We start from the raw sequence: 22572 nt of genomic DNA on the forward strand, positions 1-22572 counted from the left end.
CATGTGGAGGGCGATGGCAGCATTTTCCTGGGAGGGCTGAATTACCTGGGGGGGGGGGGGGGAGGGCGGTGTCCTAGTGATGGTAGCGGTGGGCAGTGATCTGGCCATCAATTTGTTCTCCGTCCATGTCCTTTAGCACCTTCTTGGCTTCATCTGGATTTTCAGACTCCACAGATGCATAGCCTTTAGAAAGATGGGGTTACATCCTTTCTACAGGCATTTGAGTCATAGTAATTTTCCCAGAGGTGGAGACCATCATCATCACGTGGTCCTTGCTCACATTTCTAGTGAGCCTCCTGATAGACATTTGAGCTGGTTTAGCGGAAGGACTCTGCTTTTTCCTTTTCTTTTCATCTCTTTTGGGTGTTTTGGATTTGAAATGGGAATGCAGCCTGTTGTCATGCAAATGCCCAGAAGTACTTGAGCTAGAGAAGCTGCTGGAATTGGAGCTGTAGGTTGTGCTGTATTTCCCTAGCAGCTTGACACTGAAGGGGGGACCTTGAATCACTGCTGGAGCCTGTCCTGGTGTTGGGGGTAGAGCTGGATCAGGACCTGGTGCTGCTGCCACCACTGGAAGTGCTGCCCTTGTTCCAAGTTTTATCCTTGTCAAGATCCTTCTCGCTCCACTCCTTGGTGGCCCCTTTATATCTTGGTGGCCCCTTTATATTTAGAATGATCCTTGGACTTCTCATCAGAGTGATTTTTGTGTTTGGTAGGAGGAGGATCCTATCTTCATGCCTTTGTGACCTACTCCCTCTCTCTTCAACTGCTAAGGCCGAGGCCCTAATTTTCCCCATTTTAGAATTTTAGAGATTAAGTAACAGAATTCACACAGCTAGAAAAGGCAGAGAAGAGAGTTGGATAGACCCATACTGATTCTGGTGTTTGAGCTCTCTGTAAATACAGTAAAGTTGATGGCAAAGTGGAAAAGCTAAGCATTTCTTTTTTTTAGTGTGATAAGCTTACTGTTAACAGAACTTTTTAGGAATGTAAGAATTGCTTTGTAATGATAGGATATTGGTTTCTTAGGATAAGAAGACTGTGGACTTTCCCCATATTTGGCAGGAGTTATGCCTTGTTTGCGGTCTTGTTTGCCTGCTATATCATATGAAGATTGCCATTCCAGTAGTGACACTTGATTGTTTTCTAAGAAGTTAATTGTTTGTAGTGTATGAGCCAAAAAAGGATGAATATGATTGACTCTTGAACAGTTTTGGGGTTGGGGTGACTTGGGAAACCAAAAACTTAACTACTAATAGTGTGCTGTTGACTGGCAGCCTTATAGCAGAAACAGTTTAACACATTTTGTATATTGTATCTACTATGTATTGTATTCTTATAATAAAGTAAGCTAGAGAAAAAGTTATTAAAATAATAAGGAAAATACATTTACAGTAGAGTATCACAGAATATCCATGTTATAAGTGGATCCCCACAGTTCAAACCAGTTTTGTTGAAGGGTCAGCTGTAATTTGACCCGAGACAAACTTTTATTTAGCTTTTCAAGAATTACAAAGCAGCTCTTATTACTGTTAAGGCAGATGTAGATTTTAAAAGTAAGGGGATCCCTGGGTGGCTCAGTGGTTTGGTGCCTGCCTTTGGCCCAGGGCGTGATCCTGGAGTCCTGGGATTGAGTCTCCCGCATCAGGCTCCCTGCATGGAGTCTGCTTCTCCCCTGCTTGTGTCTCTGCTCTTCTCTGTCTCTGTCTCTCCCTGTCTGTCTCTCTCTGTCTCTCTTGAATAAATAAATAAAATCTTAAAAAAAAAAAAAAAGATTATTTATTCTGAATCCCATATAAGACTCCCCACGGGGAGCCTGCTTTCCCCTCTGTCTGTGTCTTTGCCTCTCTCTCTGTGGCTCTCAGGAATAAATAAATAAAATCTTAAAAAAAAAAGTAAAAATGTTACCAGACTTTAAGGGAGAATATTACCTAGACCAACTCTGTACAATAGAACATTTGTTGAGATGGAGATGTTCTGTATCAGCATTCTGTATGCAATTCTAACAAGTTTTAAGAGATAAAAATGATTTGAATTTTACTTGAGGGCCATTGGGAAGGCCTCACAAAGTAGGTAATATTTCTGGAGAATGAGTGAGGTAAAGAAGGACGAGAGCATTTCAGGTGGCAAAAGTGGTACTAGCAAGGAAGATGGAAAGACTAACTTGGCATTGGTTCACTATGCTTGATATGCAGGTGGAAAGGGGTTGGGGTTGGGGTGGTTTGAGCCTTAAGTTCCACCATAAAGCATCTGGGCTTTGTCAATTACTGGTTTTGTTTGAAAGATAATTACAAGCAAGGTGGCTTCAGGGTTAAACAGGTAGAATAGAAAATTGTCCAACAGGATATATAATAAACTTGAGAACATTAATGTTTTCTATTGTTAGGGCCAGCAATTGTTTTGAGGAGATGAAGGTTTCAGTTTTAAAGGACTGCAGTAAAGAATGGAAGATAGATAACACTGCCCTGTAATTTACCTTGGGGTTGAGTTGTTGGTGGGATCTGGTGGCTTTTTTAGAAAAGATGTGAGTTTACCAAATCGTTAGGGTTAGGCTAGAAGGCCTTTTTGGGGTGGAGAGTGAATGGAGTGGATAAATGGTCTTTAGTAGTTTCCTAAAGGGCAGCAAGAGCTGTGATAGGAGAGGGATTCCTATGGTACCGAGAACATTTAAAAAATTAGTGATTAGGTGTATATATATGCAGAAAGGCTAAGCTTGACCACCTGTGTTTCTTGGAGGCTATCTCCAGTATCTTCTGGGCCTGCAGTGTTTAGGGTTCAGAGCAAATCTAATAAGATCCCAGGCTATGCTGTATTTATACAGTGCATAGCTACTTGCACCTGCTCTGGGAGATCGACTAAAGGCTTCTTACCTTTTGGGTTGAAAAGGCCACTGAGGCACAGAGAGGCCCAGCATTCTGGCAGATTGCACAGGGCTGCTAGTAAGTTTGTCTAAGTGAAATAATCCTCAGTAGATCATCTAATGTAGTCAGATGTGGACCAAGGCATTATGGCTCCAGAGCTTATATACTCTAAATTTGAAGAGCTTGGGGTCTGGGACAGATAGGGCCATAGCTAGAGTGTAAGTATGGAGAAATGGCCTAGAGTCTTGACTCCATTGCTTTCAGATTGTGACCCTGTATAAATTTACTTATAATCTTTTTGGACTCAGTAAACTAAGATGGAGTGCTTTTTTTGAAGATTTAATGAGGGTAATACACAGCAATTTGTGCATTCCTTGTTACTAAAAGAGGAAGAGGACAAGGTTTTACTAGATTGAGGAGAAAATAGACTGTTTAGGATTTAGTTTTGTCTTTTAGGATTTTTTGGGTGCTTTGGAGTGAATTTGATCTTTAGCTTGAAAGAAAGCAGCCAAAAAAAAAAAAAAAAAAAAAGAAAGAAAGAAAGAAAGAAAGCAGCCACTGGAAAGAGAGGTGTCAAATAAATGGGAGTAGAGGGTGGGGCAGGGTTCCAGAGGGATTAATAGGAATGAAAAAACTGGGACGCCTGGGTGGCTCAGTGGTTGAGCGTCTGCTGTTGGCTCAGTCAGTGATCCTGGGATCGAGTCCCACATCAGGCTTCCTGCGTGGAGCCTGCCTTTCCCTCTGCCTATGTCTCTGCCTCTCTCTTTCTCTGTGTCTCTCATGAATAAATAAAATCTTAAAAGAGAGAGAGGGCAGCCCGCCCTGGTGGCTTTGTGGTTTAGCACCGCCTTCAGCCTGGGGCGTGATCCTGGAGACCTTGGATTGAGTCTCTGCCTCTCTCTCCTTCTGTGTCTCTCATGAGGAAATAAATAAAATTTTAAAAAGATCTTAAAAAAAGAGAGAATGAAAAACCTATGGGGAAGTATAGAGGCCATGCTAGCAAAACCCATCAATTCCAATATAACTGACTTTCTAAGCTTAAACATGGTATTTTGAAGTAGTTATACTTGTGAGCCTTAGGTTTCTAAAATAAGCTGCACATGCATGAAACTGCAAATACATGCAGGTAGTGTATGAATTGGTGATTTGGAAGAACGTGTTCACAGAAGAATGTGGTGTTCACAAGCGACAATGAAGTTTATTGTCGGAAATGGTGAGTCCTTGTGGTGCCTGACTGGCTCAGTTGGAAGAGCATGCAATTTCTTGACCTTGGGATTGTGAATTTGAGCCCCCAGGTTGGGTGTAGAGATTACTTAAAAAAAAAAAAAAAATAGTAAACTTTAAAAAAAATTTGTGAGTCCTTGGAAGCTAGTTCTAGGAAAATTATTTTTTACTAATACATAGTAGGATAAGAGTTCTTCTCATGGCTTATAGACTGTTCTCTAGGGGAAATTATAAGCTATTTGAGAAAGCAAGAACATTTAATTGATGTATTGGTAAGAGGGTACAATATTTCATATTGGGATTTTGAGCAACAGACTTGAAGAGTAAGGAATAGTGGAGGTTGGCTAGATAGTATTCTATTCTATTATAGATATAAGATAATCTGTTACCTAGTCACTTAGATAAACTTATTAGGACTAATGGTTAACACATCAGACTTGTGCTTCAACATCTAAATGACAGGACTCCCATTATTCTAAGAGGCCAGCCATTCTTAGAGATAGTTTTACTCAATGGAGAGATCAAAATAAAATATTTACAGTGCGCTTTTATAATGTGTGGCTTTTTAGTTAAGACTCAGAAAGGTTGCCTGCTATGGTGATGTAATCCTCTTGGATGTAATGTTGTATGCAGTAAGGTTTGATGCTTAAATGTTTTTTTCCCCTAGGGCTTGCATTTCTTTTGGTCCTAAGAATCGTTCAATTGGAGCAGCAGCTAAAAGCCAGGTAGAGTTTTGTTTTGTTTCCTTTTTTCCTAAATGACTTATTTCTCTGCTTTGTCCATCTTTCCATTCAGTAAGTATTTCAGTGCCCATTATGTGCCTAGTATGACCGTTCCTAGGTGAACAGCTGAAAAAGGCCTGATCCTTAGTCTCCTGTGCTTGAGTGAGAAGCAAATAGCTTTTTAAAATAGCATGAACGGGGCCCCCTTGGTGGCTAAGTTGGGTAGGCTTCTGACTCTTGATTGATTTCTGCTCAGGTTTTGATCTCAGGGTTGTGAGTTCAGGCTTGATATTGGGCGGGCTCCATGCCGGGCATGGACCCTACTTTGAAAAAAAAAATAACTTGAACGGCATAATTTCTTTAATGAAGACTACCGGGATGTATTTTGCCCAGACTTGTTTAAGCAAGGCTTGCTTATTCCTGTATATTTTACATGTTCCTTAAAGTCTGTCTCTTTGGGTTTTCATCTTAGTCATACTTAGAGTTAATGTTTGTAGATTTGATCTTGTTAATCAAGGAGCTCAAGGAAATAAAGCGTACTTGTAGAAGCACACTTGACATTAATGTTTTTACTTTATAAAATAGGAACCTAACATTATTTGTTGGTTTCTAAGTAACCAGAGCAGCAAAACTCCAAGAGTTCTGCTGCTTTGGTTGTCTGAGCTTGTAAAATTAAGGAATTGCATATTTGACCTTTTAATGGTTCATTCTGGATCACCATAAAGAATTAATTAACGGTCTTTTTTTCTGGGTTGGGCAGGGCCGATGATTTAAAAGTCCAGGGGCACCTGGCTGGTTTAGTTGGGAGAACATGTGACTCTTGGATCTTGGGGTTGTGAGTTTTGAGCCCCACATTGGGTATAGAAATTATTAAAAAATAATAATAAAATAAATTTTAAAAAAGCCTAAGAAAATGGTGCTTAGCCAATTTTTTAAACATTGAGTGTTTTATAATTTCATTTTAAAAAAAATCAAAGGTTTGTTAGGAAGCAGTAGATAACATGTCCAGAGCTAGTTTAAAATGTCTTCTCTTCTAAAATACCAGTGAGTTTTTTTTTTTTTTTTTAAACTTGCTTTAATTATTGAGAATAGTTCTTGTACTAAACTGGCAACTTAGTTCTAGGATTAGTCACTGTGATACTGAGTTTCTGTTTGGCAGCCTACTGAAAGTAGGGCCCAATGTTGGAGGTCTCATTGTTTTATAAAAGACTTCTGAGTGCTTTTTAACATAGCTGATGCAGAGGAGCTCTGTAGAAATTTGGAAGTTACACTTGCTGCCTTTATCCAAAGTCACCATTAGTATCTTAATGTATAACCTTTTGTACTTTTTCTGCAGATATATTTTTATTTTTTTTTAATTTTTTAAAAAAATTTATTTATTATAGTCAGAGAGAGAGAGAGAGAGAGGCAGAGGGAGAAGAAGGCTCCATGCAGGGAGCCCGATGTGGGATTCGATCCCGGGTCTCCAGGATCGTGCCCTGGGCCAAAGGCAGGCGCCAAACCGCTGCACCACCCAGGGATCCCTTTTTCTGCAGATTTAAATGCTTCCCCTGCTGCAAAAGTGAGATCATACCATATAGATACTTGTCTTCCAACTTTCTAAAAAAATGTTACCATTGTATGGGTGTATCATTTATTTATCCATTCTCCTGTTAATTGACCATCTAGGCTGTTTCCAGTTTTCTGCTGTTGTAAATAATACTTGGTTACTGTCTGTTTACATTTATCTTTGTGTACTTACTGTCCTCTTTTTTCCCCCAATATGTTTAGTTTCTTTCACTAGAATCTGAATTGATATGCCCTGAATTGACTCCGAAAGTTTGAATCATAAATTATGGTAATTTTTAAAAATTAAAGCTCATTTTATGTAAATGTTGATTAGAAGTTTAAGAACAGAAGACTACCTTTGTACATGTTCAATGACCTGTCTTCATGGAGAAGTAGGACAAGCTAGGCTCTGGTCCCATCCTTTATACTGTGGTCTGTACAAATCCATTGTTCCTCACTTCACATGTGAGCAGGCATTATACAGAAAGGTGTACTGCTGAAGAAAATGAAACTCAGAAGGAAACTTGAAGTTAAAGTTAAAATGATGCTAGTTTATTCTGACATTGTTGATTTTTTTTTTCCCCCTAATTGCTCTTAGTCTTTTTACTCTTTGATTCTGATGTTCTTTCTTTTAGGTAATTTCCAATGCAAAGAACACAGTCCAGGGATTTAAAAGATTCCATGGCCGAGCATTCTCTGATCCATTTGTGGAAGCAGAAAAATCTAACCTTGCTTATGATATTGTGCAACTGCCCACTGGATTAACAGGTATAAAGGTAAGATCTCAAAGTAATGCCTTGTAATTGAAATACAGTGTTTTATTATATCAGGTCAATACATGTTTGTACCATTCTGAGTTCAAGTTGGAATGAAAATGTTTATAAATGTTTAGGAGAAGGTTTTGGTAGGAAAGACCCTTTGGTGTTTTTGAATAATCTGAATTTTTTTTTTTTTTTAAGATTTTACTTATTTATTCATTAGAGACACAGAGAGAAAGAGATGCACAGACTTAGGCAGAGAGAGGAGGCTCCATGCAGGGAGCCTGATGCCGGACTCGATCATGCCCTGGGCCAAAGGCAGACGCTTCACCACTGAGCCATCCAGGCATCCCACATAATCTGAATTTTAATTGGAAATGAAAGGTTGCACTCTTAATATGAGTTGGACAGATGGGTAGTGGTGATTTGAAGTTAACGTTGCCATTGCTGCTTGTATTGTTTACTGATGGAGCAGTCTTTCTGGTGTGACTTTAGTGAACACTTCTGGAATACCAAACAAATAACTGAACACTTTAAAGTCACTAACCAGGGATCCCGGCATGGAGCCTCTGCTTCTCCCTCTGCCTGTTTCTCTGCCTCTCTTTCTATGTCTATCATGAATAAATAAATAAAATTTTAAAAAGAAAATAAGTCTTAAAAAAAATAAAGTCACTAACCAGGTGTATGGTCATACTCTTGACAATACTCTTGACAGTAGGACTTTTTAGATTGGAAAGAGGTATTCTTTTGAGAAAAGGGAGTTTAGTCTTTGATATCTCTGGGACATCTAGAAGAGTTTGTGAAGCATACAGTGAATTGATAATACAAAAGAGGCAAGTGAGTTTAGCAAGGGGAGATTTGGTGTCTGAGACATTGCAGTTGGGGAAGTTAGGATCGTGGAAATAGGCTCAGAATGCAATAAATGATGAGACTTGGGAGAAGAAGGTAGTGAGTTGTCCTGTTGTAGCTGAGAACACAGTTGAATTTAGAAGTGAAGAATTTTGATAACTGAAGAATGATCACTGGGTTTACTTAGATTATTTGTGGCAGTCATCAGAACAGTTTGAATGGCTGGTAATAGATAAATCTGGAGTACAGGGGAGGGAAGCAGGGAGAAAAAAGAGGTGAGTAAATGGAGAATACTAATAGGAAAGAAATAGGATTAGGTATTGTCAGATTTAGTCATAAGCATTGCAAGAGCCAAAAGAGGAAGAGACTAGGGAGAAGACTCGGGAACAAGTGCATCCAAGTATAGGAGTGGATGAATAGACCAGCAGATAGGGAAGAAGAGACTCCTGGGGAGGGGTGCTTTCCCATCTTTATCATGCAGTAAAGTAAGAGACTACTAGATTCTGAATCAGAGTAAATTATGTTTGGGCTGGGGAGCTAAGAGTGGAGGAGAAAATAGTGTTTAGGTCACCTGGAGCAGCAGCGGAAAGAAGAGAGTAAATGTTTTCAGGGATGGGTTGTATTTGGGGACTATGGGCATGTGGGCTGGGGCTTGTCCTAGTCAGTTTTTCAGCATTTAAAGTTTGTAGCCCTTATTGAAGTTGCATACTTTATGCAGGGTAGTTTATCTTGAATCATTATTCATTTATCCTTTATTTTATTTATTTATTTATTTCTAATTTTTATTTATTTATGATAGTCACACAGAGAGGGAGAGAGAGGCAGAGACATAGGCAGAGGGAGAAGCAGGCTCCATGCACCGGGAGCCCGATGGGGGATTCGATCCCGGGTCTCCAGGATCGCGCCCTGGGCCAAAGGCAGGTGCCAAACCGCTGCGCCACCAGGGATCCCTCATTTATCCTTTAATTCAAGTATTTATTGGGTCAAGTTTGTCCTGTCTTGGCCTATAACAGGAAATAAACTATGACCTCAGGTTAGATTGGATCCTAATTTCAGAAATGATCTTAAAGTCAACACGGTAAATGAACTAAAACACATAGTATTCCAGATGGTAGAATGTCCGCCACCAAACCCCTTTATGGAGGTACAGTGTGGGCCATGGTGAGCTACATCAGTTTGCTTTTGCACGGTAATGGTCTCAGGTTTTGTTGGTGGTCACAACATACTGTTTACATAATGGTCCTTATCTGGAGTATTAATGTTTGCTAAACATGTTAAAAAGCTAAAAGTGACCTTCAAGTTGTTTTTGCTTCTCAAACTAGTGTTCTTCAGTTCCTTCTTAAGATAATGTTCCGTTGATGATGTGTTAGACATTGCTTATTTCAGGCTTTTAGGTCATGAAAAGCTGGAATAAGCCCAGATCCTTATGTTTTATTGCAGGTCAAATATATGGAGGAAGAGCGAAATTTTACTACGGAGCAAGTGACAGCCATGCTTTTGTCCAAACTGAAGGAGACAGCAGAAAGTGTTCTCAAGAAGCCTGTTGTGGACTGTGTTGTTTCGGTGAGTTTGATTCCTTTTTTTTTTTTTTTTTTTTTTTTAACATTTTGTTTATTCATGAGAGACAAGGGGAGAGAGAGAGAGAGAGAGAGGCAAAGACACAGGCAGACAGAGAAGCAGGCTTGAGAGAGAGAGAAAGAGAGAGAGAGAGAGAGAGAGAGAGAAAGGCAAAGACACAGGCAGACAGAGAAGCAGGCTCCATGCAGGGAGCCCGTTGTGGGACTCGACCCCAGGACTTCAGGACCACGCCCTGGGCCAAAGGCAGGCTCTAAACCGCTGAGCCATCCAGGGGTCCCTGATTCTTGAGATCATGACCTGAGCTGAAGTCAAGAGTCTAATGCTTAACTGACTGAGCCACCCAGGTGCCCCTCCAGGTTTTTTTTTTTAATTATAAATAAATTTTAAAAATTTATTGTAGTCAATGAACTTGATGATAAGATTTTGCTCTTATGTGTTAAGTTTGTAGGATTTTAGGCTAAATTCCTAGATGTACAACTGCTAGGACAAAGAATATGTGTATTTGTAATTATAACAGCAGCTGTTTAATTGTCCTTTAAAGAATTTGTAATCACACTTCTCCCTGCAGAGTATAAGAGGACTTGTTGGACAACAGCCTCATCACAACTTATTGAGGTGTTAGCTAGTTCTGTAATAGTTGAATAATGCTATCAAAGTGTATGCGATTTTAATGTTTACTCTTTAGGTGAAGTTGAACATTTTAATTTTTTAATTTTTTATTTTTTTTGAAGTTGAACATTTTTAAATTTAAGGTTTCTTTATTTCCTTTTCTACATAAGACATTCCTATTCTTTGCTCATTTTGAGTTTATGGTGTACATTTTGATCTGTAGTTCTTCATAAAAAAGAGATAAGCTCTATCATTTTATGATATGAGTTGCAAATATTTTTCCCCATTTAGTCATTAGAATTTTTATGAGTGAAATTTATTATTAGTATTATTTTTATATTTTATTTATTTATTCATGAGAGACAGAGAGAGACAGAGAGAGAGAGAGAGAGAGGGGCAGAGACATAGGCAGAGGGAGAAGCAGGCTCCCTGTGTGGGGAGTCTGATGTGGGACTCGATCCTGGGACCTCAGGATCACGACCTGAGCTGAAGGCAGACGCCCAACCTCTGAGCCACCCAGGTGTCCGAGTCAAATATATTAATCGATTAAAAATTGTTTTGTTCATAGTTGACATACAATGTTACATTAGTTTCAGGTGTACATCTTAGTGATTTGACAAGTTTGTACTTTACGCTTGTTTAACACAAGTGTAGCTGCCATCTGTCCTGTTAATGTTGCTATTCAAATGTATTAATCTTTTCTCCCCTTTTTTTCCTCTTCTCTATTTTGTGTTACATTTAGAGAATTTTTTCCTACTCTGATGGTAAAGACTGCCTTTCCTTCTGGTGCTCATTTTTTTTTTTTTTAAACTGTTAAATCTTTGATTTGAAATCTATTTTGGTATGAGGTGTGCAGTAGGGATGCAACCTCATAATTTTTCTCTTTCATCCATTCCAATGCTCTTTACTGAATATTCTAACATTTCTTTATTTATTTGAAATACTTCCTTGATTGTATGCGGAATAAATTGCTGTAGGTATTTGAAGACATTTCTGGATTTTGCTGTTTTTTGGCAGATATGTTTTAAATGAGGACTCCCTAATATAGTAAACTTTCAAATTTTTTTGTAGGTTCCTTGTTTCTATACTGATGCAGAAAGACGATCAGTGATGGATGCGACACAAATTGCTGGTCTTAATTGCCTGCGATTAATGAATGAAACAACTGCAGGTAACAGGGGTTGTTAGCATCTGTGACTTGCTAAATCTTGAAGGTTTTGCAGTCTTAAAACTATGGGGTTTCTTGTTCTTTATTTTGCTTGCAGCACTTACACATATGTGCCATAGTACTTTTGGATATTGTGTCACTCATAAAGAATTCATCTGACCAGTGCTTTTTCTTTATCCACATAGCACTTACTTTGGTATGTAATCACATGCTTGTTTGGAAAGTAACACAGTTACTGTGTGTCGAGAGCAGTGTGTTGTTTTAAAGATTGGCCTTTTTTTCCACCACTGTAATGGGGTGTAAAGAAACATCTCAGGGAGAGATAGGTAGGAATGTTGAGGTGGCATAAATTAGAAGAAATCCTGGAAAATATTTTTGGAAAAGTGGGGGAAGTGGTGGGGGAAAATAGCCCAGCCCAGGTCATTGGAATTGAAAATTGGAAATGTTAAGGAGGTCTAAGTGAATGTCAGTCTTTGATTCTTTGTAGTTAATGTTCCTCATGAATAAATTATGCAAAGCATATGGAGAATTTGATTTTTCCAAAACAGCATATGATGTAGTCCTATTCACTATATATATATTTTTTTTACTTAAAGTGACTTTTAAATGTACTATTTAAATGATAATATTACATTGAATTTAATTTTTTTCTTATGTAGTTGCTCTTGCATATGGAATCTATAAGCAAGATCTTCCTGCCCTAGAAGAGAAACCAAGAAATGTAGTTTTTGTAGACATGGGGCATTCTTCTTATCAAGTTTCTGTATGTGCGTTTAATAGAGGAAAACTTAAAGTAAGTATATTATTTCTGGAGAACTATATTGCAACTGTATGGTAATTAGGAATTTATGGAGATAGTTGAAATAATAGAGAATTTTGTTGCATTAATGGAAGCTTGGTAAACTAAACTATGTAGAGGTAGAGTAGAAGTTGTAATTCATTAAGAGTTGACATGAAGCAAAAAGTATAGACCTTTAATCTGTAATGTGTAGAAAATAATGCTTACTCTGTAGGCTTATGAGGATGCTTTAACAGGAAGTCCCTTTGTATATTTTTTTACACTGAGGATTGAAGGGATGACAAAGGTATTCTGTGCTTAATCTTAAGGTTTTGAGTGTTATGGGAAAAGAGTGTGCGGACTAAAACTTGGACAGCCAGAAATAATCACTCCCAGACTGGGAGTGATATTCTTTCTATATTCTTGGAAATCGTAGAGCTCTGGAGAATGGAGCTTTCTATAAAGAGAAGTCTTAGGCGTGCAAAAGGCAAGGAAGGCCAGAGAATGAACATGGTTGCATTTGAATTTGCTGGCATATACTAGTTCCACAATGGGATATAAAATCAGTTCTCTAGCTGATTTAATCTAGAATTTGCTTAAGAATCAATGTGTTTTTGAGTTGTTTGCTTTAGTTATTAGGGTTGAATATCAGACTTCTTTGTGGCAAAGGCCTCAGTTGCCTTTCTCCTTGAAATTTGTGGATTGGTGGGGAGGATCTATCTGTCTCACAGTAAGTATTCATTAGGTTCAGAGGGCATTTTGAGACCCTATTTGTTACAGTCTTATTTTGAAAACTAGACTTGGTTTCATTTTGTGTTCTGATTTATATTGTTTCTAGGGTTTTTTCTTTTTTAATAAAAGGAAAAATCTTTGGGATGGTTGGGAAATAACAGTTACATGGTTTTTACAGTTGTAAATGTGGACCAAGTATAATTCTTAGTACTTGAACTTTATAATCACTAATCGCTTTATTTCTAAAGTCCATTGTATACTTTGACCTTTTTAAACGGAAGCTATTGGCCATAATTTAGCTTTGATTTTGGGTCAAAGTGGTGTGTGTCAGTGATTAGTTGCCTTTTATTTCCTCACCAAAATTGTCCTTTATTATGTCCTGTCACCTGTCAGTTTTGCGATTATAATTAAAATTTAATTCTAAAAATACTCATTATGGAAACCCCCCTCCCCAACCCCCAAGCTGGGGTAGAAAAATCAGTCACAGTCTTATTACCATGAACAGGATATGCTGTATTTCATTTTAGTCTTTTGAAGAAAACAAAATTAGTTCTGTGTCCGTTTTCTTCACTGAACATATTAAGAAGATTTCCCCACGACATTTAACATCTTTGAAGAGATTGTTTTTTATTGATTTTATTTTTTCATAAGGATGTAATCGTTTATTTAGCCTACTTTCTATTATTGAATTGGATTAGATCTGGTTTGCTCCTAATCTGTAAAAGATTTGGGTAATGGATAATCAAAGCTAATGAGACTTCTACAAGTTGTTGTGAATTAATCCTTTAGCATCTTTGGTGCTAGTAAACTGCACTGAGGTAGGCCTTTGGTATTATTCATAGTTTTGTGACAGTAATAAGACCAGAATTGTGTAATGACCTGTTCATGCATTTGACTTTGGATATGTAATTTTAGTTTGCAGTCAGATGGGTGTAGTAGAAAGGGCTTGGATTTTGGAATTGAGAGGATTAGGTTTTGAATTGAAGTTCTGCCATTTATTAGCTTTGTGACCTGCAGATTATCTCTGATCTGTCTGGGCCTGTAACATCATCTGTAAATTGAGGATTACAGTGTCTCATTTTATAGTGATTAAATGACGGGTGCATATTGCTTTGTCTCAACCTTAATGTGCCCTCTTGTAATTTACCAGTTAAATATATATCATGATAAAATTTTAAATTGGTTTATTTTTGAATTAATTATCTTTTTTCCTAAGGTTCTGGCCACTGCATTTGACACGACACTGGGAGGCAGAAAATTTGATGAGGTTTTAGTAAATCACTTCTGTGAAGAATTTGGGAAGAAATACAAGCTAGACATAAAGTCCAAAATCCGTGCATTATTACGACTGTCTCAGGAGTGTGAGAAACTCAAGAAATTGATGAGTGCAAATGCTTCAGACCTCCCTTTGAGCATCGAATGTTTTATGAATGATGTTGATGTATCTGGGACTATGAATAGGTAACCAGATCAATATTTTGATGTTAAACTGAACTGTGATTTTTGTTTACTTCTATTAGCATTTATTTAGTTAAATGTTGAAATTACCATGCTTGCTATAAGATAATTTCTGTTCTGTAGGTAAAAATTAGAGACCATTCAGGATTTGGCTTTTTACGTAAAGTTTGGGTTTGATTATCCTAATAATGTAGACTAATTTTTTGTTCTGATTATTCCACTAAGTTGACAGGTGTGTGCATTATATGTGAGTTACTGGTTTTCAAAAAATCAGGGCAAGTTGCTTTAATGCTGAATAATACTGAATTTGATTTTAGTCATTGATTGAGAAATTGGTGTTCTTGCATAGTTCAGGGTCACGTGTGAGCAACAGCTCTTTTTGTACACTGCTGCAAGAATTCTGGGTAATTGACATTTCACGGCTATCCTTAGAAACACTCAGAATGTTACTGTTGTCTCTTGAGTTCCTTAGATGATGGGAGTGATAAGTTCTTTAGGATGTGAACTTTACTGGTAGAAATTTAGGTACGATTGGTGACTTGCTTGGGGAAGTGTGGCCTCAGTGACCCTCAAAAAATTGAGATGGAATTGGAATTACATTACTGTGCCTGGTAACTATATTTGTAGTCCCTTTTCCTCTCCACACTTGAAAGTGAGGGTTTTCATTTTGTGTTAGGGGGACTAGAGGGCAAGAGAGTACCGGTGTCTCTCTCAGAAATTGTTAGTGGAATGTTTTGTGATAATCAGAGCCAGGTAGACACTTGTAAGTAGTTTGTACCTTTTAAAAACTGAAACCAATTAACCTTTGTGCTGTTCTTTTTTAAACATTTGGACTTTGTGTACATTGAGTGCAAGGCTGTCATATTCTCGGCCCTAGTTTATAGTCTTCATGTAGTCTGTAATGCTCACCAGCAGTCTTTTTTTTCTTTAACAAAACTGGGTTATTTCTGACATAGTAGACTTCTGATTAACTTTTTTTGAGGTAAATTTCACATACCATTTTTTTTTAAAGATTTATTTATTTATTCATAATAGAGAGAGAGCAAAGACACAGGCAGAAGGAGAAGCAGGCTCCATGCAGGGAGCCCGACGCAGGACTCGATCCCGGGTCTCCAGGATCTCGCCCTGGGCCAAAGGCAGGTGCTCAACCGCTGAGCCACCCAGGGATCCCCTCACATACCATTTTAAAGTGGACAACTCTGGCGTTTTTCATACATTCACATTGCTGTGCAGTGACCACCTCTATCTAGTGACAAAATGTTTTCAACACTCTAAAATAAAACCTCATAACTATTAAGCAGTTACTTTCCATCTTCCCTTGCCTATCATACCTGGCAACTACTACTTTTTTCTTTATGGATTTATGTATTCTGAATGTTGTGTATAAATGGAATTGTAACTATGGGGTTTGCTTCTTTTGTATCTGACTTCTTTCACTTTTACCATAATGTTTTCTAGGTTCATTCACATTGTAACGTGTATTAGTACTTTTTTGCTTTTTATGGGAAATAATATTCCATTTGTATGGATCATATCACGTATTTTTTTTTAATCCTTTCCTGGTTTGTTTCTACCTTTTAGATATCTTGAATAGTGCTTCTATGACAATTCATGAATAAGTATTTGACAATTTTGTTTTTTGTTCTTTTTGGAGTAAGTGTAGGAGTGGAATTGCTGAGTCATATGCTAATTCTATGTTTAGCTTTTTGAGGAATAGCCAATCTATTTTCCTAGCATTTGGACCATTTTACATTCTCACCAGCAATGTGTAAGGGTTTCAGTTTCACCACATCTTCGCTCAGGCTTGTTATTTACTACTGCTTTATTTATGTTAATGTCTCTCCATCATTTTGGTTGTTGGAAGGATAATCTCCGAATAGGTTTTTAAAAAATGGCACATGTGAACTGTGTGAAGTTCTTGCATGTTGATGATGTATTCCACATTTATACCCAGTTAGAACATAACCTTACCTCATATTCATTCCTTGATTGTTTTATTCTTTTTAAAGATTTTATTTTTTAAGTAATCTCTACACCTAAAATGTGGGGCTCAGAATTACAACCCTGAGATCAAGAGTCACATACTTCCCTGACTGAGTCAGCCAGGTGACCCTTTCCTTGATTATCTTAAATGGAGTAATACTCTTCTTTCAGCATTTAGCATTGCTAATTGTGACAATATATTTTTTCAGTTATTTTTTTGCTAGATGCCCCAGTTTTTGTTTTTCTTTCTGGAAAGTCTAATTTACAAGGATAATTTGGCTTTGTTGCAGGTTGTTTTTGATCATTTTTTCCTAGGTATGCAGTGTGCGTTTTGGTATGCAGTTTCACAGCTATTTAAATATCAAGGAAGTTTTCTTGAATTACATCGTTCAGTACTTCTTCGTTTCTTGTGCTTTGATTTCATTCTTCCAGAAATCTTATATGAGTATGTTGGATCTTTCTTGCCTATAATCTATATTTGCCATTCTCTTTCCATTCATCCCGTTATGTCACTATTCGGAGTATTTGTCTTTGTGTTATTTCTATGTTATTTTTCATTTTTGACATTCTTTTCTTTTTTCTTTTTTTTGAGATTTTATTTATTTGAGAGAAAGAGCGAGGGAGCACAAGCAGGGGATGTGAAGAGGCAGAGGGGAGAGGAAGGCTAAGTGCTGCAAAAGGGGAGCCTGATACTGGGCTCCATCCCAGGACCCTGGGATCATGACCTGAGCTGAAGGCAGATGCTTAATGGACTGAACCACGCAGGCTCCTCTGTTCTTTTATTTCTTATTCTTAGTTTTTCTAATTCTGTTTGTTGCTCTTTCATTTTGTATCATTTATTCGTTGTACAATTCATATACCATTACATTTATCAAACTTTAAAGTGTACAATTCAGTGGTTTCAATATATTCACAAAGTTGTGCAACAAGGACCATGAACTAGTTTTAGAAATGTTTATCCATTAGCAGTCATCTCCGTTCCTCCCACACTAACCCTAAGCAATTACCAGTCTACTGTCTATCTCAGTGGATTTACTTAATCTGATGTTTGTTTGTTTGTTTTTAAAGTAAACTCTTCCCCCAAAGTGGGGCTTGAACTCATGACCTCAGGATCAAGAGACACATGGTCTACTGACTGAGCCAGCTAGGTGCCCCTGCCTAGTCTCCTTTTTTTTTTTGCCTAGTCTCATTTTTATGTGAAGTCAGTGTTCCTGAACTTTTTAAAATTTATTTATGATAGTCAGAGAGAGAGAGAGGCAGAGACACAGGCAGAGGGAGAAGCAGGCTCCATGCACCGGGAGCCTGACGTGGCATTCGATCCCGGGTCTCCAGGATCGTGCCCTGGGCCAAAGGCAGGCGCCAAACCGCTGCGCCACCCAGGGATCCCTGAACTTTTTTTTTTTTTTAAAGATTTATTTATAAGAGAGTACGTGCACGAGAGTTCCAGTTCAGAGAGAGGCAGAGGCAGGGCAAGAATTTTCAAGCGGACTCCCCCCTGAGCAGAGCAGACAAGGGGCTTGCTCTATCTAAAAACCCTGAGATTGCGGGCAGCCCGGGTGGCTCAGCGGTTTAGCACTGCTTTGCCCACAGCATGATCCTGGAGACCAGGGATCAAGTCCCACGTTGGGGTCCCCATATGGAGCCCGCTTCTCCCTCTGCCTGTGTCTCCCCGCCCCCCCCCTCGTGAATAAATAAATAAAATATTAAAAAAACAAACAAACAACCAAACCTGAGATTGTGACCTGAGCTGAAACCAAGAACCAGACGTTCAGTAGACTGAACCACTCAGGCACACTCTCACTCTCTCTCTCTCTTTTTAAGTATTCCTGTGAACTTTCAGAAGGGCAGTGTCATTTTAGAGTTTTTTTTATTTCATTGCTCCACAGTGCCCTCTTTTGTTTTTATGAAATATTTCAAAGATGTGGCTTCCATCTTTTTTTCTTTATTCTTTGTCTCCAATGTGTTCTTTTTTTTTTTTTAAAGATTTTATTTATTTATTCATGAGAGACACAGAGGCAGAGACCCAGGCAGAGGGAGAAGCAGGCTCCATGCGGAGAGCCTGATATGGGACTTGATCCCGGGTCTCCAGGATCAGGCCCTGGGCTGAAGGTGGCACTAAACTGCTGAGCCACCTGGGCTACCCTTTGGTTTGGATTTTATCAGCAGTTTTTCCTTATTGTGGCTCTTTTTCCTTGAAGGAAACTTTAACTTGGTTACTGTAAAGTTTATTGGTTCCTGTTCACCCTGGTTCTTAATGTTGTACCGTATTGAGGACCTTTTTTATATTCCTTTGCTTTGGAGTGTGCCAGTGCCTCCTCATTTTACCTGCTGTTTTCATTTTGGCCTGTTGAGTTTTGGTTTATTTTTTCAGATCCATTATTTTTTCAGGTCTATTATATATCCTGTTTTCTTCGGCTTTTGCACAGATACTGATACTTTGTAGAGGAGTTGTATATTGTTGGTAGTTTTTCTCATTTGTATTTTAGGATTTGTGGGGGATACTGTTATTTCTTTTTGTTGTAGGTGTTAATGGGGTTTTGGTTTTGCTATCCTAGTTGCTTTGTGTATTTTTCTGACAGGATATGAAGAGATGAAAAAACTATACTATTTGTATATAGAATATGTAGAGACAATTATAATTGGATAAAAAATTACAACCTAATTAAAAATTGGGCAGAGGATCTCAATAGATACTTCTCCAAAGTAGATAAAGAAATGGCTAGTGGGATGCCTGGGTGGGTCAGCGGTTGAGCATCTGCCTTGGGCCCAGGACGTTATCCTGGAGTCCTGGGATCAAGTCCCACATCGGGCTCCCTATGTGGAGCCTGCTTCTGTCTCTGCCTGTGTCTCTGCCTCTTTCTGTCTCTCATGAATAAATAAATAAGATCTTAAAAAAAAAAAAAGAAACGTCTAGAAAGGGCAGGAGAAGATGCTCAACATCATTAGCCTTCGGGGAAATGCAAAATCAAAACCACAATGAGAGGGCAGCCCCTGTGGCGCAGCGGTTTAGCGCCGCCTGCAGCCCGGGGTGTGATCCTGGAGACCCGGGATCGAGTCCCACGTCGGGCTCCCTGCATGGAGCCTGCTTCTCTCTCTGCCTGTGTGTCTGCCTCGCTTTCGCTCTCTCTGAATAAATAAATAAATCTTTAAAAAAAAATTATTAAAAAAAAAAAAAAACCACAATGAGACAACAGTTCACACCCACCAGGATTCCTATTGTCAATAGCCTTGAAGAGGATGTGGAGAAATCCTCATACACTGCTGGTGGCAGTCTAAAATGGTGCACCCATTTTTAAAACTAGGTGGCAATCCCTTGAAATCTGTTAAACCTAGATTTACCATATGATACAGCAATTCATTTCCTTGGTATACACTCCAGATTAATAAAGCATGTATATGCAAAAAATTCTTAAACAAATGGTCATAGCAGTGCTACTCATAATAGCAAAAAAAGGAAAGAAAGAAAGAAAGAAAGAAAGAAAGAAAGAAAGAAAGAAAGAAAACAAAACAACCCCAGTGTCCATTAACTACTAAAATGAATAAGCAAAATGTGATATGTTTATACAAAGAAATATTACTTGGAAGTTAAAACAATGTTGTACAGATACATGCTATAACATGGATGAACCTTGAAAATTTTATGCCAGATGAAAGAAACCAGTTACAAAGTATACATTTTGTATGATTCCATTTATATGGGATGTCCAGCATGAGTGGTTGCCTAGGGCTGAGGGGTAGGTGAGGGAATAATGGTTAATGGTGATGGAAGTGTTTTAAAATTGTGATGATGGTTGTACAGCTCTGAATATATTAAAAGCCATTTAATTATATATTTTAAATAGGTGAATTTTATTTTTTAATTATTTTTTAGATTTATTCATGGGAGACAGAGGCAGAAACACAATAGGTGAATTTTATAGTTATGGGAATTATTTTTCTAAACAACTTAAAAGCCTTTATGACTGCTATTGCCATAGGCAATTTCTAGGCTCTTCTCTGCAGGAGTCTATTTGTTTTTGTATGATGGACATTTTCAAATCTGCAGCAAAATAATTTTTTAGTGAACATCCTCATCATGCCATTGGTTGTATTTATAACGTTAATTCTACCTGTTTAATCACATACCTGTTCATTTCTCCATCCTGTGTTTATTTATCCATCCCACCAGTTTTATTTTTTGATACACCTCAAAATAAATTGCAGACATCCATCTGTATACTTCTCTCCAGATTCTAAAGCTTGCATATTAATCAGAACTCACTGTTTTATGTTTTTTTGTTTTATTTTTATATCATGACATACTGAAGCTTGAAGTGGTCCTTTGCTGAATTTTGACAACTGGCCAGTTGTCTCAGGAGACAGACCATCATGTCCGGAAATGTTTCCCCAGGTCTTCATGCCCAGGGGTAGCTGCTGATGGGAACTTTTTATCTTAAGGGATTGGAGATGAAAATTGCCTGTTCTGGACATCTAGAAAAGTAGCCATACAGTGTGTAGTCAGTCTTGGGTAAAGCTTCTTTTGCTCAGCATAAAATTTGATTCATTTAGTTTAATCTTTTATTTATTCTTTCTTATGTATTGCTGAGTAGTTGTGTCATTGTACATTTAATGTTTTCCCCTCCTGATGGACGCTGGCTTTTTCCAGTTTTTTTTTTTTTTTTTTTTTTGCTAATAGGGAAAACTCATTTTAAACTCTCACCAACAGGTAGGAGTTGCAGTTGTTGAATCCTCACCAATATTGGTATAAGTGGTCTTAAATTTTTGCCATTCTGGTGTGTACATTTTGTACCTCAGTGATATAATTCATAAGAATCACATTTCTAAAGTGTCTCATCAGTGGTTTTTAGTATATTCACAAAATTGGGCAACCATCACCACAACCCAATTATAGCATATTTTCATCATCTCATAAAGAAACCCTGAATGAGTTATCAAGGTATAAAAAGACTTGGAGGACCCCCAAATACATACTTCTAAGCAAAATAAGCCACTTTGAAAGGTGATATACTGTTTGATTTCAATGATAAAAGATTCTGGAAAAGACAGATCTATGGAGACTGTGAAAACATCAGTGGTTAGCCAGGGGTTCAGGGGAAGTGAGGGATGAATAGGTAAAGCACAGGATTTTTAGGGCACTGAAACTCTTCCATGTGATAACTATCAAGCTGGATACTTATCAACATACATTTGTCAAAACCTATAGAACTCTAATATATACTGTCACATGCTTGTATTGGCTCATCAGTTAGAAATGTTATCATAGTAATGTAAGATGTTAGTAGGGGAACTGGGGAGGGCTGAAAGTGAGGGGTTTGTGAGAATTCTCTGTACTTTATTTCTCCGTAAACCTAAAACTGATACAAAAAATAGAATGTATTTAAAGAAAAAAAAAAAGGAAAAGAAGAAATTATGTCATGAACTATCTCTTCATCATCTGTTGTTCCTCCTCCAGCCCTAGGTAGCCATTAATCTACTTTTTGTCTCTTGGAATTTACTTCTTCTGAATATTTCATATAAATGGAGTCATATAATATATGTTCTTTTTTTTGATTGACTGCTTTCACCTTGCACAATTTTTAAAAAGTTTATCCATGTTTTAACATTTATCAGTTTCTCTTAATGTATTTATTCCTTTTTATTCCTGAATGTTATTTGATGGACGTTAGGATTTTTTCCCACTTTTTTGGCTGTTGTAAGTAATGCTGCTATGAAGAACATTTATGTGGAAGTTTTTGTGTAGACATACGTTTTCACTTTTGGTTATATACCTAGAGTGCAGTCACTGGGTCATATGGTAACACTATGTTTAACATTTTGAGGAATTGCCAAGTTCTTTTCCAAAGTGGCCACGCCATTTTATATTCTTACCAGGAATGTACGAGGCATCCAGTTTCTCTACATCCTTGCCAATACTTTTATCTGCCTTTTTGATTATAGCTATTTATTCCCCCACTTAAAAGTGGAATGTGATTTAAATCTATTGCTGTGTTTTTCATAGGGGCAAATTTCTGGAGATGTGTGATGATCTCTTAGCCAGAGTGGAGCCACCACTTCGTAGTGTTTTGGAACAAGCCAGTAAGTCCTACTGTGACTGAATTGTTTGTTATAATCAAGGCTCTTTGGAACATGTTGTTTATTACTTTTTTTTTTTTTAAGGTATACAAATTTTCCTTGTATAAACTACTACTTCATTGCTATATTAAGTTTCTTTTTATGTCTGTCTTTCCTCTGGAGCACCCCCAGCCCCACCCCTTTTGATAATGGTGTCCAGGGAAATCTAATACTTTTCTCAAGAAAGCTAATT

The 22572-nt window shown here is 37.8% G+C and overlaps 1 protein-coding gene and 1 pseudogene across 3 annotated transcripts in view; one reads left to right on the forward strand and one right to left on the reverse strand.

Annotated features, from left to right (window-relative positions):
• The window catches only part of HSPA4 (heat shock protein family A (Hsp70) member 4), a 72638-nt gene that overhangs the window by 32849 nt on the left and 17217 nt on the right, over window positions 1–22572 (forward strand). For all 3 annotated transcript variants that reach the window (XM_072840999.1, XM_072841001.1, XM_072841000.1), the window contains exons 2-8: window positions 4753–4810; window positions 6991–7131; window positions 9403–9525; window positions 11221–11320; window positions 11977–12110; window positions 14044–14288; window positions 22267–22343. In XM_072840999.1, coding sequence (XP_072697100.1) covers window positions 4753–4810; window positions 6991–7131; window positions 9403–9525; window positions 11221–11320; window positions 11977–12110; window positions 14044–14288; window positions 22267–22343 — 878 coding nt within the window. The remainder of the gene's footprint in view (window positions 1–4752; window positions 4811–6990; window positions 7132–9402; window positions 9526–11220; window positions 11321–11976; window positions 12111–14043; window positions 14289–22266; window positions 22344–22572) is intronic.
• On the reverse strand, window positions 74–3070 carry LOC140641991 (uncharacterized; annotated as a pseudogene).

This window comes from Canis lupus, chromosome 10 (assembly GCF_048164855.1).
Source record: "Canis lupus baileyi chromosome 10, mCanLup2.hap1, whole genome shotgun sequence".
Lineage (NCBI taxonomy): Eukaryota > Metazoa > Chordata > Mammalia > Carnivora > Canidae > Canis > Canis lupus.